Source organism: Cutaneotrichosporon oleaginosum (genome assembly GCF_008065305.1).
Source record: "Cutaneotrichosporon oleaginosum strain ATCC 20508 chromosome Unknown ATCC20508_contig05, whole genome shotgun sequence".
In the NCBI taxonomy this organism is placed as follows: domain Eukaryota; kingdom Fungi; phylum Basidiomycota; class Tremellomycetes; order Trichosporonales; family Trichosporonaceae; genus Cutaneotrichosporon; species Cutaneotrichosporon oleaginosum.
The window spans coordinates 813,414-828,790 of record NW_027072174.1 but is presented as its reverse complement, the minus strand read 5'-3'; the positions used below and the strand labels follow the sequence as shown (position 1 = coordinate 828,790).

The window sequence follows — 15,377 nt, the reverse complement described above, 5'->3', positions numbered from 1 at the left end:
CATGACGTCGGCCCAGATCGCTTTCCGCATGCTGTCCCACGCCCTGTGTGTTGTGGTTGTGTGCTCTCACAAGCAATGAGAACAGATAGGAGATCCCACGACTTGAAGAGGGATGCATGAAGCTCGTCGTGGTGTTGTCGGTTTTCCCGTTCTGCCTTCTCATCATGGTGGCTATAACGCGCTACCGCACCCGGCAAACTGGTCATCGTGAGAGTGGACGGAGTCGTACACGCGCTGACTGCAGATGCCCCGGAGCGTCGCATCGAAAAGTTGACAACGACTACGAAGCCCCAGCTCATCACTTCGGCGGTAGCAGTGGCAACCACTAAGAGTGCGACGACCCCAGGGACCATCGTCGTGTCCAGAGCTGTCACGCCCATCAAGTCGAACTCGAAGACGGGGGCGACCGTCTCAAGCAAGCCTGCGCCGGGCCGCACTACTCTCCCTACCCCGCGCACAAGCACCATCATCAAGTCTACAACTCTCCCCGACACCTTTGACACTTTAGCTAATCCGACTTCTTCTCTGCCGTCGGGCCCTACCTTCCCAGTGCTAGTTGACACGGCGACCTCTCCCCCACCACACCGCACCGACGGCTTCCCCTGGGGCCAATCCCGTACGCGCCCCGGCGTCATCGCCGGCGCGACAGTAGGCAGCGTCCTAGGCGCTGCCCTCATCGCCCTCGGTGCTCTGTGGTACGCGCGGCGCATGGCATGGTGTTTTGTCCGCGAGGGCTCCCGGGCCCACACGCCCATAGAGCACTTCGAGACCGTCGAGCTGCGCAGCCGGCCCGGCAGCGTGATACCGCACTACCCGCACTCGACCGAGGACTTGCGAGAGTCGTGTCGTGGGGATGACGGACACGGGGAGAGCTCAGGCCAGCCTCACACGTATCTCAATGTGCCGCGCCACTTGCATGTGAGCCCAAGTCCGCCGGGTACACCCGAGTCCCTCGCGGCGAATACCAACGGTCGCTTGGATCCATGGGCTATCCGTCCGCGCTCTGCTCCCCCTTCGCCGTCCGCGCCTCCGCGCTCTGCTTCTAATGACGACGACGCCATTAAGCCGTTCCGACTCGACAGCTCGGACGGCGCCGATAGCGTCCGCCCACCGAGTCCACACACCCCCACCATCCCGGGGCCTACCCATGGAGCAGCTCGACCCCAGTATGCCACGACCACACATCGTCTCGGCTCGCGCCCCGTGTCGCTCTTGGACAAGGCAGCTGAGATGGGCATAGAGAGTCCGGGATTGACTCAGTCAAACGCAAGCCCCAAGCAGTACTCTGTGCCGGGTACCCCACGCCAGGGTTCGTCAGCTCAGGCCACTGGGCACGACGACAGCTGGCATTGGTAGCTCAGTCGGTTAGTAGCTGATTGACTCAGTAGCGCGGCGGCTTAGTAGTTCATAGATGCGCGAGGTCGAAAGTTGATGCGGTATCCATTGTATATGTTCATTCTACGCCCTAGCCTGGGCGGAGTGCTCGCCACGGTGCGGGCTCCTGGCTCACAGCGTCTGTTATACGCGTCGCCGTTCAGCCTTACGCCACTCAGTGTTGGGGAAAGCTAAACACGTCGCCCCGCTGCGATCGAGGTCTAGAAGAGGAAGACCTGGTCCTCGAGCTTGGAAACGGCGCGAGGAGCAGGGTAGCCGATCTCCTTGAGGTGGTTCTTCATAGCAGTCATCATGGGCGGAGGACCGCAGAGAAGGACCTTCGAGCCCGATGCAACGCCGCCGTTGTGCATGTGGTTAGAGATGATCTCCCTGGTGATGAAACCCTCGCCACCGGCCCAGCTGGCGGGAACCTTGTTGAGGACATGGTAGACCTTGAGGCGGCCGTTGGAGCGGGCAACGAGGTCTTCGAGCTCCTCGCGAAGAACTGAAGTCAGCATACGTTTGGAGACGAACGAGCGCAGCTGGAGGCCAACTCGGCGCTAGTATATCCGCGGGCGCGAGCGGATTGCGAACTCTCAATGATTAAGGTCCCGGACGAATCGGCCCCAGTATACCCGTGCCGATCCGCTCTCCGCACTTGAACCCAAAACCAGGTTCAGGTCTGATGTCCTTGACGCCAGGCCGTATGCACTCACGGATATCCGTCTCCTCAACGTTGGCGTACACGAGGGCGAGCTGGGTGTTGTCGGTAGGGTCGGCAAGCGAGCTCTTGATGATCTGGAACATGGGGGTAATACCGGTACCGCCTGCAATCATGAGGAGGTGGGGGGAGAGGCCCTTGGCGTAGACGAACTTGCCCTTGGGGCCACGAACCTGGATCGAGTCGCCGATCTTGAGGCCATCGAGGTATTTGGAGATGTTGCCCTGGGGGTAGGTCTGTAGGTTTAGCCGGGGTCTGGCAGAGGGGTTCAGACAGAGCGTGTCGCCCAGTCTTGTGCTGCCCGGTTGCACGGACTACGGCACTCACCTTTACCACGAGCTCAAAGTAGCCCTTGTCGTTGTCGAGCGAGGTGGGGGTGTAGCTGCGCATGACATTCTTGCCGTTGATGTTGGCCTGGATCGAGATGTGCTGGCCGATCGGGAGGCCGAGGCAGTCAGTCTCCTTGGGGAGGCCGAAGCGGTAGCTGTAAGTCAGATGGGTTCGGAGGCAATTAGAGGGGTGGAAGTGGGGGCGCGCGACAGAAGGATAAAAGTGCAGATATGGGGCGTTACGCTCAGACGTCGACTCACCGAGCCGTGTTGTGAGTCAGCTGCGTCTTCTTGATCAGCTTGAACTGGCGCCACTCCGTGGGGTGGAGGACCGGCTCGGCCACCTTCTTGCCCCCTGGTGTCAGCGGCGCGTCCAGAATGCAAGGAGTAATATAGATTGCTGTCGGGAAGGCTGGGTGGACGTACCGAGGAAGAGGACGGCGAGAAGGATGACGAGGAGAGCGGCGCCAATCTCCTTGGCGTAGGGCTGAAGCTTGCTGACGATCTCGTCCATTTTGTGTGACGGTGACGGGCGGAGTAGCGATGGGCGTGACCGGGAGACCGAAAGATCAAGAGACGGATGTCAAGAAGGGGGAAAAGGTCACAAAAGTCAACAAAAGTCTCCAGGTCGGGTCGGATGATCCTCGTCTCTTGATACGGGACCTGACACGTCCGCCTGTGCCGACCTTCCTTTGTCCCAACGCGCCCAGTCGGCTCGGCCTGCACGTGCCCGGATTCCGTGGGGAGAAGAGTGGGGGATCGCGGACAGTTGCAAGGTCTCCGCGATTTTCCACGTGGGAGACATCGGATCATCAGGGCCATATGGCAGGGTCGGGATCGCGGCAACTAAAGATCTCGGGCAGGTCTCTGTCATCACTGGATCGCTCATTCATCAGTCTCTGTCTTCTCCGTGAGCTTTAGCGCTCAGCCGACCTCCCCCACATGTCGACAGCCCATGACCTAGGCTCATCATACGCGGGCATCTCAACCGCCTCCATACGGCCCACTGCATCACCCGCTCCCTCAGACAGCAAGAGCGGGAATGCTGAGGAACCCCGCGCGCAGTTGGCCATCATCTCATATCCCCCTGACGACGAGCTGTCCGACTACGATGCCGAGCGCGGTACACTCCTCCCGCCTGCGGACTTGGACCGACCGCCGTGGGCAAACGCCCTCGACCGCGTCCAGCACAAGCTTATGTCGCGCCCACGAGTTCGTCGTGTCGTTGATGCCATCAACTGGGTCTTGGGCCCGACCGAGCGAAGACCGCCCCCGCCTCCAACAGGGCTAGCTCTGACATGTGCATGTACGGGGGGGAGACGGCGGCTCGCCGCTCCGCTGGATCCGATTGCTGTACACGCGTCCAAACGCGGCAAGTTGCCACACTTCTACCTCCTCTACCTCGCGCTCTGGGCAGCAGGCTTCATCCTGCTCATACGCGCGGCATACTACCAACCAGGTAGTCCGCCGTCCGTAAGCTGCACTGCCGGGCCGTGGGATGACTGGCCGCCCGACACCTGCGGGCTAGACATGACCGAGTGCGCAGCCAAGCTCGAGGAAGGCACATACCGGTGTCCGGGAGGATGTCAGCTGGTCAAGTTGGGGAACCCCAGATGGGTAGGGGGTGAGAAGGTGAACAAGAGGCCATTAATTATCGGAGATGGTGTATATCGGTATGTCGTCTTACAATCGGGCCGTCAGAGCAGCTTCGGGCTAACCCAAGCGCCGACTCGTGGGTTTGCGCGGCCGGCCTACACTCGGGCATCATCAGCCACACCTACGGCGGGTGTCTGCGTGTCAAACCCATTCCCTACCCAACAGGCAGCTCAAACTTCACGGGATCCAGCGTAAACGGGCTCACCTCGGCAGCCTTTGGTCCCCATTTCCCCGGCGCGTTCACGGTGGAAGCCACTGGCTCGTGGAGCGACTGCATGGACTACCACTGGCCCATCTCAGCATACAACGTCGTCGCCCTGTTCGCGTTCACGGCGCTGTTTGCGCCCCGTCCCGGCGTCCTACTCACCACAATCCTTGTGATGGGATACGCGCACGTCGTGCTCGTGTCCAATCCGCCCACACGGCCGCCCCTCTGGAGTCGCGTATTTCAGGGCGTGCCGGCCACCCTCCTGGCGGGCTTCTGGGCATGGCACGTGTCCTTCCGCCGCTCCCTAACTGGCTTCTATACGGCGCAGCTGCCCGTCGAGGTCGCGCTGTGGCAAGGCGCCGGGCTCTGGATTGGGCTGGAGAGCAGCACGCTGTTCTCGCGCATCCCCATATCTCGCCTCGGGTACGGGAGTCTGGGTGCCGACGGTGTGATTGCCCTTGTTGCTATTATCCTAATTGTGGGAGCCGTGGTGCTTATTCAAGCCGCATTGTTCCGTCGCCTCGGACTGGTGCGGTACTACCTCGCCCGCTACCTTCCGCTGGTGCCCATCCTCGTCGTCCTCGCGAACCTGGGCCACAACTACTATCTCCGCCTGCATCACTATCTCCTAGCGCTGGCGGGGTTGCCTGTCATGTCGCTCCCCAACCGCATATCGTTGTTTGGAGCTGCTTTCTGCCTCGGCTTCTTCCTCGACGGCTCAGGACGCTGGGGGTGGGCCAGCATCGTCGAGGGCGGCTGGAGCTTGCTTGGCGATGCGGCGAGCGGTAGCGCCATGCCCAACGTCACCAGCGTAGCTGGGCCGAGCGGATATATATCCTGGCCAGCGATCAACGCCACTCTCGTGGCGCAGGGAATACGCAGCGTCGCGATCCTGTTTGACGACGTTCTCGTGCGGTCCAACTTTACCGGCACCAACTTCTCCATTGCGGATGGCACCAAAGACCGCTCTGTTGATCACTACTTCCGCATGGCGTATATCGCTAACGGCACAAGCCTCGACTACACCGATCCACTGACATGGCATGCGTCTAATGAGTCATGGTCGCGTGTCCAGTTCAGCTGAGCAAATTAGACACATCGCTTGATCTGTTGTATGATCCTCACAGACCACCTAGAAATGTACACCTCATGCAATATTACACATGTACAGTACAACACCATGCTACAGTCTAAGCGCATCGCTACGCTGCGACGAGTCAAATGCCACGGCTTCGTCGTCATCGCACACGAAACTGCCCAACTCGTACTCATTGTCGCTGCTTCGCGCATGCTCGTCATCGGAAAGTAGCACCGGCACGCGCGCCTTGGCCAAGAAGGCTGGCGAGCGATCGCGCGACGCGAAAGCTAGGCCGGCCTGGCCCGCCACCTGCGTCGACAGGCCGGCGCGGTATATCGCGCGCTGGTCATACCCACGCGGAGCCTGCGTGGCCTGGAAGTCACCCACAAAGCCGCGGTCGTATTCGTCCTCTTCGCCCGAGCCTTCGTCTAAGCTGCCGGAGCCTGACACACCCGCGTCTATGTCCACGAAGTGAGCAGCGATGGCGCGAGACTCGCGCGCCCGACGCGTACCCCGGTCTACGATCGGGCTTGTGTCCGGCGTGCCGTCAGGCGAGGACGGCGGACGGCGGCGCAGGCGCTGCAGTGGCCGAGGGGCTGGGCTGTCCGGCTCACTGGACGGCAAAACCACGCGCCGACCTTGGCGCCGAACGGGGAAGGGGGTGGGCTCAGTGCCGCCAGTGGATGGCGACGGTCTGGTCAGGCGGGACAGCGGGGTCTCGTGCACCACACTTGGGCGAGTGGGGGATGAGGGGACCGGCGGAGGGCCCATGTTCGAAAGGCGAGGGGCGCTGCGCGAGGAGAATGGGCGTGACGGCGACACAGTTGGCTTGACGAGCTCGAGTTCCTCGTCGCTGTCCATGCTCAGATCGACCTGGCTTAGGCCTGCAATTTCGGCGGGGGGCGCTGCCTCCTTGCCGTTGGCAACCGCGGTGCTGTATGCGTGTGGTGAGGATGGCGGGGTCGCACGCCTCGGTGATGAGCTCAGCTGGCGTGCGGGCCCTTGCGTGTTGAAGAAGTCGAGCGCTCTGCGGTTGAGATTCTCGCGCTTGCGCTCAAACTCTTCGGCTGCCTTCTCTCGTTCCTCCTGGCGGCTGAGCTTCTTGGGTTCTGATGAACTCTTGGGCTCCGAGGACCGCGGTTTCTTCGAACCCTTGGCGCGCGAAATCGATCTACTTGCCTTGCTGCCGGAGCGTGAGGAGGATGGGTCCACGTCATCTGGGTCAGAGCTCCCATCATCCTCGTCCGAGTCGCCCCGTTTTTTGCGCTTCCCAGCACCCTGCTTAAGCAACTGGGCAACAGTTTTAAAACCCTCGTGTCCAGGAGGCACCTCTGAGACACGCTTTCTCTTGGCAGGCGCAGGCTTTGACGACCCTCTTCCGGATGCCCGACCTTGAGATTGGGAGGCCGCTGGTAACATACGACCCTGCTCGGACGGGTCCCATGGATCGATTTCCATTTCCTTCTCAATACACTCCGGGAATTTGGCAGGCAGGAGACGCTCCACGTCCTCAAACAGCTCCAGATTCCGGCTGTGAAGGATCTCCTTCTGGATGTCACGGTGAGTTTGCTGTGCGGTTTCCCAGTTGAGGTCCTCGCGGCCTTCGGACATTAGAACGTGGACCTGTCCATCGCGTTTGCGCCCAGTACGGCCAATGCGTTGTAAAAGCTTGATTGACTGTTTCGGCATGTCGTAAATGACCACGAAATCCACCTCCCCGATGTCGAGACCCTCCTCCCCGATCGAGGTTGACACGAGAATGTTGTATTTGCCCTCCTTGAACTCCTCGATGGTCTGATGTGAGCCAAGAAATCATACGCGCTTACCTTCTTCTGGTCTTTCTGAGTGAAGCCATTGTCCTTCTCCTGCTTGCCTTGGGACTGGCCGACAAACTTGGTGGCCTTGAGCAAGTGAGGGTGCTCGTTAAGCATGTCCTGTGCCATCAGTGACGCGCTTCTACTGACGACCGTGCTCAACGTACCACAACCTCCAACACGCACTCCCGGAAGGAGCAAAACACCATTGCACGGGTATTATTGCGAACACCGTGCACCTGCTCATCTTCCTCTGCCTGAGCAAAATGTGCCAGAAGCTGAAATTAGACTCTCTGCAGGCGCATGAACTCACCAGTTCCAACGTTTTCTGCATCTTGGGGTGAGAGTCGGCTAGTGTCTTGCCTTCGCGATGCTTTCTAATGGCGGTCATTTCGTGCTCGACATCCATGAGGATTCGTTGAAACTCGACATTGCTGCGCATACTCATGGCGCCTCCTCTCGAGTTCCCCGCCTTACCCGCAGTTGTGGGATTACCAGCTATCTCCGTAGCAGAGGTGAGGAACATGCCCAAGGAGAACTCCAGCTACACCGTTAGCGCTGCGCGAGCCCAGACTCACGAGATAGGCCATGGCACGACACATCTTCTCCAAGTTACCCAGGGTTCCCATCGCCCACTTGAGCCCGGAAGTCCTGTCGCGAGCAATCTCCATCCGTCGGGCCGTGACGCGGAATGTCTTGAGGCGCTTTACATCGAGATCGCGCTCTGTCAAGACATGCCGCTCGACGAGCTTCTGAATGATCGGCTGCGAGATAAGCAGGGTTACGCCAGAGCACTGCACCTTCATCAAAGCTGCCCATCGGTCTCTGAGCTCTGTAATGATGGGTCCCATAGAGATCACATGCTTTTCGGTGTGCTGCATGTCAGCCTAGCCCGCGAGAGCGTGTCCTTACCTTATCGTTCATGTACTGGCGTACCTCAGGTGACTCAGCTTCCCGAATCTCAATGCGGCTGATGTGAAGCGCATCCACAACACCTTGCACTCTAGGAACGTCATTTCCTGGGGTGGCAGTAAGAGCCAGAACCCGGAAGTAAGGATTCTGCGCGGTGATCAGTGCGAGGATAGTCGTGTAGGCATAAGAGCCGGATGCCTTGTGCGCTTCGTCTACCGTCAGCGGCGTCGTACGATGAGCTCACCAAAGACCGCTAAGACGATGTCCCGCGGATCTACAGCACCACGTTGCAGATCATTGTCAAGTGTCTGCGGAGTGCAATAGAACACGCGACGCTCGTCCCACTTGTGTCAGAAAAGAACTCAGAGGAACTTACCATCTTGTCTCGCTTCTTTGCGGCCATGCTCTGACCTGTCATAACCGCGGCATCGTTGCTGGGAATACCGCAGGTAAGTTGGCACGCCTCAATCTGTTGATTGACAAGCGGTCGTGTGGGTGCGAGAAACACAATTTTGCCAGTGGGAAACCAGCGGTAGACTGCCTTGTAAGCCCTTTCAAAAGGCACAAACCTTACAGTTCAGCATTACGACACCTGCAACGAATGTCTTGCCCAGTCCTGTTGGGAGCGCAACGAGAGTGTTGTCCGTGAAGCACGAGCGGATGATGTCGTACTGGTAGGATCGCTTGGGGTGGTTGGTGGGGTAGAGATATGTACTTATCGTGGATTGAACGTAGTGATGTTTCTGCGGTTCATAAGGACGGGCTTGCGTCAGTGTAGCCCAGCGTACCCCGCTTACTGGTGTCAACCAGGGGAGCCGGATCGGGCGCGAGAGGTTCTTCTTGATCCTCGTCTTCATCATCTTCGTCGTCCCCGTCCCCATACGGCCGCGCCTTCGCCTTTCCTTTCTTGACCGACACCCTCCGCCCAGTTGCAGCGAATACGGTGCGATCCCACCGCTTGCCCTTGGTGTATGGGTTCTCACGGCGGAAGTTGAGATGAGTCTGAAGCATATTGCCGGACTTGGTGCGCGCAAATGCACGCTGCTGCGAGATGCCAGAGGAAGGGATGATGGTAGTGCCTTTCGCTCGGACTGCGTGATCGATCTGCTCAAGCGACTCGGGGGTGAGGCTCATTTCACCATAGTCATCGCTCGAGGGGTGCGGTGTCGGGCGAGGTAAGCGCACACCAAGGGCGGCAGCGCGGCGCGACGCCGCGCTTGGCGGAAGACGCGAGGGACCTGCTTGAGCATTTGAAGAGGAGGTAGATGCGTGTGCTTGCTCGGAAGCGGTGGCAATGGAACGAGCGCGCGCTGAGGTGGATGAGATGGCCTTTACCTCGATGTCATCCAGCTGAGCAAAGAACGAGTCGTCCACGGCAAAAGAGTCAGAGGCGAACTCGTCAAAGTCGGAGTCGGACATGATTAGGAACAAGATGAGATGGACATGCTCGAAGTGGGTGAGGCGCAATGACGCGAAGGAGAGGACGCAAGGTTTGCGAGAGTAATGTTGATGGCTCTTGATCTTCGTCGCATCGAGTGCTCGTGCTGGGTGAGGTGTGCGTACCACGTGGCCATCACAACAACCTCCACTCGCATGTTCCCCGTGGGGATGACACGGTCGGCCACCTCCGAACTTCTCCATGTCACCCATGCGTTCCATCTCGTCGTTGTCTCGGTTCCTCGGCCATTCCGCAGATTGTCTGACTCGCTATATCTTTATGGCGAGGTGACACGACTCGACTCAACTCAGCAACTCGACTGAACACTATATATTCTCCCGCGCGGCCGGAGCATGCTCACGGAACGACTCGACCAGTCCCAGTCTACGATCTATATCTCTCTGTGAGCTGACGAGCTGAACCCATCCTGACGCGCGAAGTACCATGCCCAGCTCAGAGACCGTCCAGACATTCCAGCGTAAGTGTCTGTGCAAGCATGACTGACGCTAGTGTTTGCTTACGGCACTCTGATGGTGCCCGCCATCCTGCTCCGCGTGCTGGGGCGGAAGGGCGAGGACCTCAAGTTTCAGGACGCGATCCTCCATGTACGTGTATGGTCTAGTGCTGTTCTGATTGCAGGGCTACACCCGCCACCACGTCAAGGACGCCGACTATCCAGGCCTTATCGGCAGCGAGAAGCTCGCGGAGCTCGGAGCTGACGCGGGCGACAATGCGACGCGCGGCACACTCGTGTCGGGGCTCACTCCGAACGACATGCGCCTCCTTGACGTGTTTGAGGGCGACGAGTACGAGCGCGTTACAGCCTCCGTGGCTGTCTTGTCTGAGGCGAAGGCTCTCTCCGACTTACCCGCAGAGCTAGTGAACGCGAGCCACCGCACGGCAAGCAAGGAGATCCGCAACGTTACTGCACTCACGTACGCGTGGGCTGCGCCAGTGTCGCGTCTCGAGAAGGCTCAGTGGAGCTTTGACGAGTTCCTCCGCGACAAGGCCGCAGTTTGGGCTGGCACGGAAAGCGAATTCGCCGAGGTAGAGGCGGCGCAGGATGAGATCGTTGGCGCCAAGGTCGACGGCTTCCCGGACTTTGGCCACAACATGAAACAGTACTGGCCTTTTGCGAAAAGCTGTGAGTGCAGGCAAATGGCTGAACCCGCAATCAATGCTGATCGGCAGATGTTAACATGAACCATGGTGAGTCACCGACAGTCACCGAGATTGTCGCTCTAAGCTGATGGCAGGCTCATACGGCTCGCCTCCCCTTTGCGTCATTGAGGCAAAAGAGAAACTATCGCGGCAGATGGACGCCCGCATCGACACTTGGATGCGTCGCCGTGTTGAACCGCTCTTTGACGCGATCCGCGAAGAGGTCGCCCCGTTGCTCGGCACGGTGGGGGACAACGTTGTGCTTGTGCAAAACACGACGCATGGTGTGAACACGATCGCGTACAACCTCAAGTATGAGCCGGGCGACATCATCGTCGTTTACGCTTCGACATACAACGCTGTCTCACAGATGATGAAGCACGTGTGTGACACGCACGAGGGTGTGCGCATCGAAGTCGTCAATACGACGTTCCCGTGCGCCCACTCCGACATCGTCGAGGCTACCGAAGCAGTGCTCAAGAAATACAATAAGCCAGTTAGCGCGCCGGGCGATGGACCTGTGGTGCCCCAAGGAGTGGAGAAGGACGAGCGCGTGCGGGTCGTAGTCGTCGACAGCATTGCGAGCCTTCCCGGCGTTGTGTACCCATGGGAAGACGTGACTCGCCTCTGCCACAAGTATGGCGCGCTGTCGCTCGTCGATGGGGCTCACTCCATCGGCCAGCACACCGTGGACGTTACGAAGGCTGATCCCGACTTCTTCGTTTCCAACCTACACAAGTGGCTCTTCACGTACGCCTTGATTGGGAAGTCTAGCAGCTAACATCAGCCACCGCGCCAGCGCCATCATGTATGTGGCGCCGCGTAACCAGGCCCTCATCCGCACCACGTTCCCTACGGGTCACTACTACGAGTCGGACAAGTACCCGACGACGGGCTATTCCCATCCGTGGGCCTTTGCGAAGCAGTTCGGCTGGTCCGGCACTGGCGACTTCACGCCATACCTCACTGTGCCTGTGGCGCTTAAGTTCCGCCGCGAGATCGGCGGCGAGGAGCGTATCATGGCGTACAACCACTCGATGGCTGTCGCGTGAGTGGGGACCTTGCATCCTATAAGGAATTGCTGCTTACACCACCAGCGGAGGCAAGCGTCTTGCGAAGCGCTGGTCGACCTCGATTATCGAGAACGAGCGCGGCGAGCTCACCGCCTGCATGGTGAGCGAAGGGGTGTGAGTTAGCTAATAACAGGCAAACGTTGAGCTACCGATTGCAGTGCCCAAGGATATTTCCGAGCAAATCGAGCTGCAGAGATACATGGAGGACACCATGCTGGAGGCGGACACCTTTGCCTCGACGGTGAGTCGTGGGACGGAGATGATGAGCCTCACGGCGCCGTTGGGAGGTGCGGCCTCAGCTAACATCAGTTTGTGCACAACGGCAAGTGGTTTGGCCGTTTCTCAGCGCAGGTGTGGACTGAGCTGTCCGACTTTGACTATGTCGGCGATGTGTATGACAAGATTGCCGAGGGAGTGCGCCGCGGTGAGCACCTCCAAGAGCGGTCGGAGCCGCTCAAGTTGCGCAACGATTAGGATATGTAGAGAATAGCGCAGAATGGGAGACATATACGCCGACATATGTCAGGCGATGCTACCTCAATAGCAAGACTTCCTCTGGCGATCACGTGCGGATACAGCTGACAATTGGGCCGTCATCAGAATCAGGACTGGTGTACTGATGTCCCAAGTCGGTGCCCTGGTGTGGGCTTGTGTCTGCCTCTCTTAGTATGTCGACATCTCACACTCGTTTCGCACACTGTTACAGCTCTAGCATTTCGTTACCTAAACCAGCACGATTACTTCGTGTGGCAGATGCGGAGAGGACCGTCAACATAAAGGTAGTTGTCGGCGTAGTTCTTTGGGGGAATGCGAGCCTTCTTGGGCTCTGAGATGTAGTAGTCCCACCCCTGGCGCTCGGCCTGGCGTCAGCGTGTGCTACAGAAACATACAACGGGTGTTTGAACGAAATGAAGTTGATAGGGAGCCAGGGGAAAATGGCAGGAGGTGTGACAGGACGAGTACTGCGAAGGAGGTTTCCATCAAATGCAGTGCACTCATACCGGCACACCACGCCGCGGGAGCTGACGAGGGCAGCCAGGAGGACCGGTGAGCTCGAGTGACCGGTCCCAATCTTGGACGGAGCTCTTCAATCAACGCAGCCAGTGGCTCCATCGTTCGAGCGGATTGATGCCTGTCCGATCCTCCGCCTCCACCAGCTCTCCGTTGGCAACACCTTCCCTCTCTCTCACTTGTCCCGTTTCGGCTCGCTCCAAAACTCACGAAGCGGACAGCGTCCTCGCGCGTGCGGAAGGCGAGTGTAGTGCCCTGCATGTAGTCGGCGGACGACTGCCAGCCCATAAGAGGGTTGGTCCAGCGGCCGGAGCCGGGGAGGACGTCCCAGTCGATGCGCCACACGCGCGTCTTGCCCTTGGCAGACTGCATCGTGTTCTTCGTCGGCTTGAAGATGCGGACCTGGCGGTGCTGGAGCTCGCGGGGCGCGTCCGAGACGGTCGCGACGAGCACCTCTTCAGGAGTGAGACGCTCCACGGGGGGGCCGGGCGCCTTGCCGGCGACCACGTCGGCTGGGTGCACCTGTGGGATGCGCTGCAGGGCGCGCACGCTGGTCGAGAAGGGACGAAGGGCGCGGAGGGACATGGCTGTGGGTGTTGTCGCTGTCTCAACGCCGAGATGAGCTCCGAGATGGGAGGACGGCCAGGCCCGGCTGGGTGGGAATGCCGTACGGTGGGCGGCGAAATCGGGATTAGGTTCCGTGGCGCCGGGCCACCAGTCATAACTCAGCCAATTCAGTAGTGAGGCCACAACGGGAATGTAACAACAATGCATAGGCTACAACATAATGCTGACACTAGCGCGCAAGACGCGTGCGCTTGGCTGGAGGTAGAGAGCCAGTGGCTGGGCGAAAGTTACTACTACTGGGCAGGCGGCCACCAGCGAGCGAGGGAGGTAATCTAGACTTAGCAGGTGTGGCAGATCTCATCGACATCAATCACTCACGAGCCCATCTTTGGGTCGCCGTTGTCTTCGTGTGTGACGCGACGATGCGGATAGTTGACGTTGGCGCCTTCGAAAACGCTCTCAAAGTTGCACCCACCCTCCTCTTGAAACCATGGATGAGAGAGTGCTTCGCGTGCCGTAATGCGCTGAGCGGGATCCCACTCGAACAGCTTCGTGAGCAAGTCGAAGCCGTGACTAGAGCCAGATCGGTTCGCATACCAAGTAGGTAGTGGCGAGGCGGTCGGGTAAGGCCCTTGAGCCAAGTATGTCTTCCACTCGGGCATATTGACCACACCTGGCCAATGCTCCGCTGAACGTTAGTGTCCCTGCATAAATCGTGAAAATCACGCTTGACTGCATCAAGAACGTCACAAATCTTGGCCATCTGGTCACGCTGAAAGGGCAGCGTCTTCTTGCTGTCCAGCTTCGCCTCCTCGCCCTTGAAAATGGGTCGGAGCGACAGTAGCTCGGCATAGATGCACCCCACGGCCCAGAGATCTGCGTAAGCTCCATGTCAATGAGCGCGATACAAAACTCACCAACAGCGGCAGTGTAGTGTTTGGAGCCGAGAATGAGCTCGGGAGCACGGTACCATATCGTTACAACCACCTTGTCTCCGCCATACAGACCGCCTTGGGCCAGTGGCTTGTGCCATAATCGCGCTAACCCCAAGTCTCCAATCTTGACGACACCCGAGTTGGTGACGAGGATGTTCGCCGGCTTCAGATCGCGGTGCATGACGAATTGCGAGTGCAGGAAGTGCAGACCTGCGAGCAGCTGGTGGAGCAAGCGCCGGAGGGTGGTGGGCGGGATCGCTGTGCGAAGTGTCTGTGAGTGATGATGAATGATTTGCTAGCCATCAGCCAACATCCTTCAAGACGTTGCAAACGCACCAAGAAGTCATGCTCGGCATACTCGAAGACCATGTAAATCGCCTTGTCTTCCAAAATGACTTCGCGCAAGGCGACGAGGTTGCGATGGTGCAGCTCGCGGTTAAGCTGCCATTAGCCTTCCCACATCTTTGACTCCTTGCGCGTGGGTTAGGAGGAGCTGCGCGGGCATCCCCAGCGCGGCTGCTCACCATGATCTCCCGCGCACCACTCTGTGAAATACCGGCGTAAGTCTGTTGGTCGCCCTCTTTGTCAGGCTTGAACTTCTTGATGGCGAAGACATCACCCTCTTTCGCGGGGAGATCTCCTGGGCGCATACAGAGCTCGGGGTTGTTCAAAGGGTCGTCAGAGATGAAGGGTGATGGTGACTTGGCAACTCCGAGAGCAGCTCGGGCGGAGCTCGGCAGAGCGCTTTTCCCGTTCAGCTTCGGAGGTGCGAGGAGCACTGCTTTGTACACTCGCCCATACGTCCCTGTGTTTAGCTCTACTCCGCACACACAAGACAAAAGAAAACAAAAGCCATGACACCGGATAGGATAGCTTACCTGAGGAGATAAATCCGAGAATCTTGTAGGCCTTGAGGACTCTGTGGTTAGGCGTCTCCTGCGGAACAGAGCTCACGTGCGGCGCTCGCGGTCTCGCTTAGCGCGGTATGCGTGCATGGGGTCAACCATAGCGCCTTGTGACCGCGAGGAGTCCATCTTGTAGGCGAGTTTAGAATGTAATGGTCTCTCACTCTGACAAGTGATTGGGATGTGCGAGTGGTG

General features: G+C 59.0%; 7 protein-coding genes across 7 annotated transcripts; 3 read left to right on the top strand and 4 right to left on the bottom strand.

The window, feature by feature from the left end:
* Nucleotides 1-164: 164 nt before the first annotated feature.
* COLE_05853 (uncharacterized protein) lies at nucleotides 165-1,356 on the top strand (the record flags this gene model as incomplete). Its single annotated transcript, XM_018425081.1, has 2 exons — nucleotides 165-207; nucleotides 245-1,356. The coding sequence occupies 2 exons, from the start codon at nucleotides 165-167 to the stop codon at nucleotides 1,354-1,356; spliced, it is 1,155 nt and encodes a 384-aa protein (XP_018282306.1).
* Nucleotides 1,357-1,595: 239 nt separating this feature from the next.
* On the bottom strand, nucleotides 1,596-2,938 carry COLE_05852 (uncharacterized protein; the record flags this gene model as incomplete). Its single annotated transcript, XM_018421803.2, has 5 exons — nucleotides 1,596-1,879; nucleotides 2,091-2,331; nucleotides 2,423-2,579; nucleotides 2,686-2,779; nucleotides 2,851-2,938. 5 exons carry the CDS (start codon nucleotides 2,936-2,938, stop codon nucleotides 1,596-1,598), a joined length of 864 nt encoding a protein of 287 aa, XP_018282305.1.
* Nucleotides 2,939-3,366: 428 nt separating this feature from the next.
* Nucleotides 3,367-5,372, top strand: COLE_05851 (uncharacterized protein; the record flags this gene model as incomplete). The annotated part of the gene is made up of 2 exons (XM_018421802.2): nucleotides 3,367-4,097; nucleotides 4,148-5,372. 2 exons carry the CDS (start codon nucleotides 3,367-3,369, stop codon nucleotides 5,370-5,372), a joined length of 1,956 nt encoding a protein of 651 aa, XP_018282304.1.
* A 99-nt stretch (nucleotides 5,373-5,471) lies between these two features.
* COLE_05850 (uncharacterized protein) lies at nucleotides 5,472-9,511 on the bottom strand (the record flags this gene model as incomplete). The annotated part of the gene is made up of 11 exons (XM_018421093.2): nucleotides 5,472-7,160; nucleotides 7,193-7,300; nucleotides 7,348-7,458; nucleotides 7,494-7,724; nucleotides 7,759-7,944; nucleotides 7,981-8,055; nucleotides 8,093-8,304; nucleotides 8,337-8,436; nucleotides 8,469-8,629; nucleotides 8,667-8,855; nucleotides 8,890-9,511. 11 exons carry the CDS (start codon nucleotides 9,509-9,511, stop codon nucleotides 5,472-5,474), a joined length of 3,684 nt encoding a protein of 1,227 aa, XP_018282303.1.
* A 372-nt stretch (nucleotides 9,512-9,883) lies between these two features.
* Nucleotides 9,884-12,238, top strand: COLE_05849 (uncharacterized protein; the record flags this gene model as incomplete). Its single annotated transcript, XM_018420638.2, has 10 exons — nucleotides 9,884-9,933; nucleotides 9,971-10,008; nucleotides 10,041-10,135; nucleotides 10,170-10,674; nucleotides 10,722-10,739; nucleotides 10,787-11,441; nucleotides 11,479-11,739; nucleotides 11,789-11,864; nucleotides 11,898-12,005; nucleotides 12,074-12,238. The coding sequence occupies 10 exons, from the start codon at nucleotides 9,884-9,886 to the stop codon at nucleotides 12,236-12,238; spliced, it is 1,971 nt and encodes a 656-aa protein (XP_018282302.2).
* A 263-nt stretch (nucleotides 12,239-12,501) lies between these two features.
* On the bottom strand, nucleotides 12,502-13,360 carry COLE_05848 (uncharacterized protein; the record flags this gene model as incomplete). The annotated part of the gene is made up of 2 exons (XM_018426297.2): nucleotides 12,502-12,624; nucleotides 12,986-13,360. 2 exons carry the CDS (start codon nucleotides 13,358-13,360, stop codon nucleotides 12,502-12,504), a joined length of 498 nt encoding a protein of 165 aa, XP_018282301.1.
* Nucleotides 13,361-13,571: 211 nt separating this feature from the next.
* COLE_05847 (uncharacterized protein) lies at nucleotides 13,572-15,311 on the bottom strand (the record flags this gene model as incomplete). Its single annotated transcript, XM_018421801.2, has 8 exons — nucleotides 13,572-13,674; nucleotides 13,721-14,030; nucleotides 14,069-14,218; nucleotides 14,260-14,572; nucleotides 14,614-14,718; nucleotides 14,802-15,082; nucleotides 15,156-15,196; nucleotides 15,232-15,311. The coding sequence occupies 8 exons, from the start codon at nucleotides 15,309-15,311 to the stop codon at nucleotides 13,572-13,574; spliced, it is 1,383 nt and encodes a 460-aa protein (XP_018282300.1).
* Between the last annotated feature and the right edge of the window lie 66 nt (nucleotides 15,312-15,377).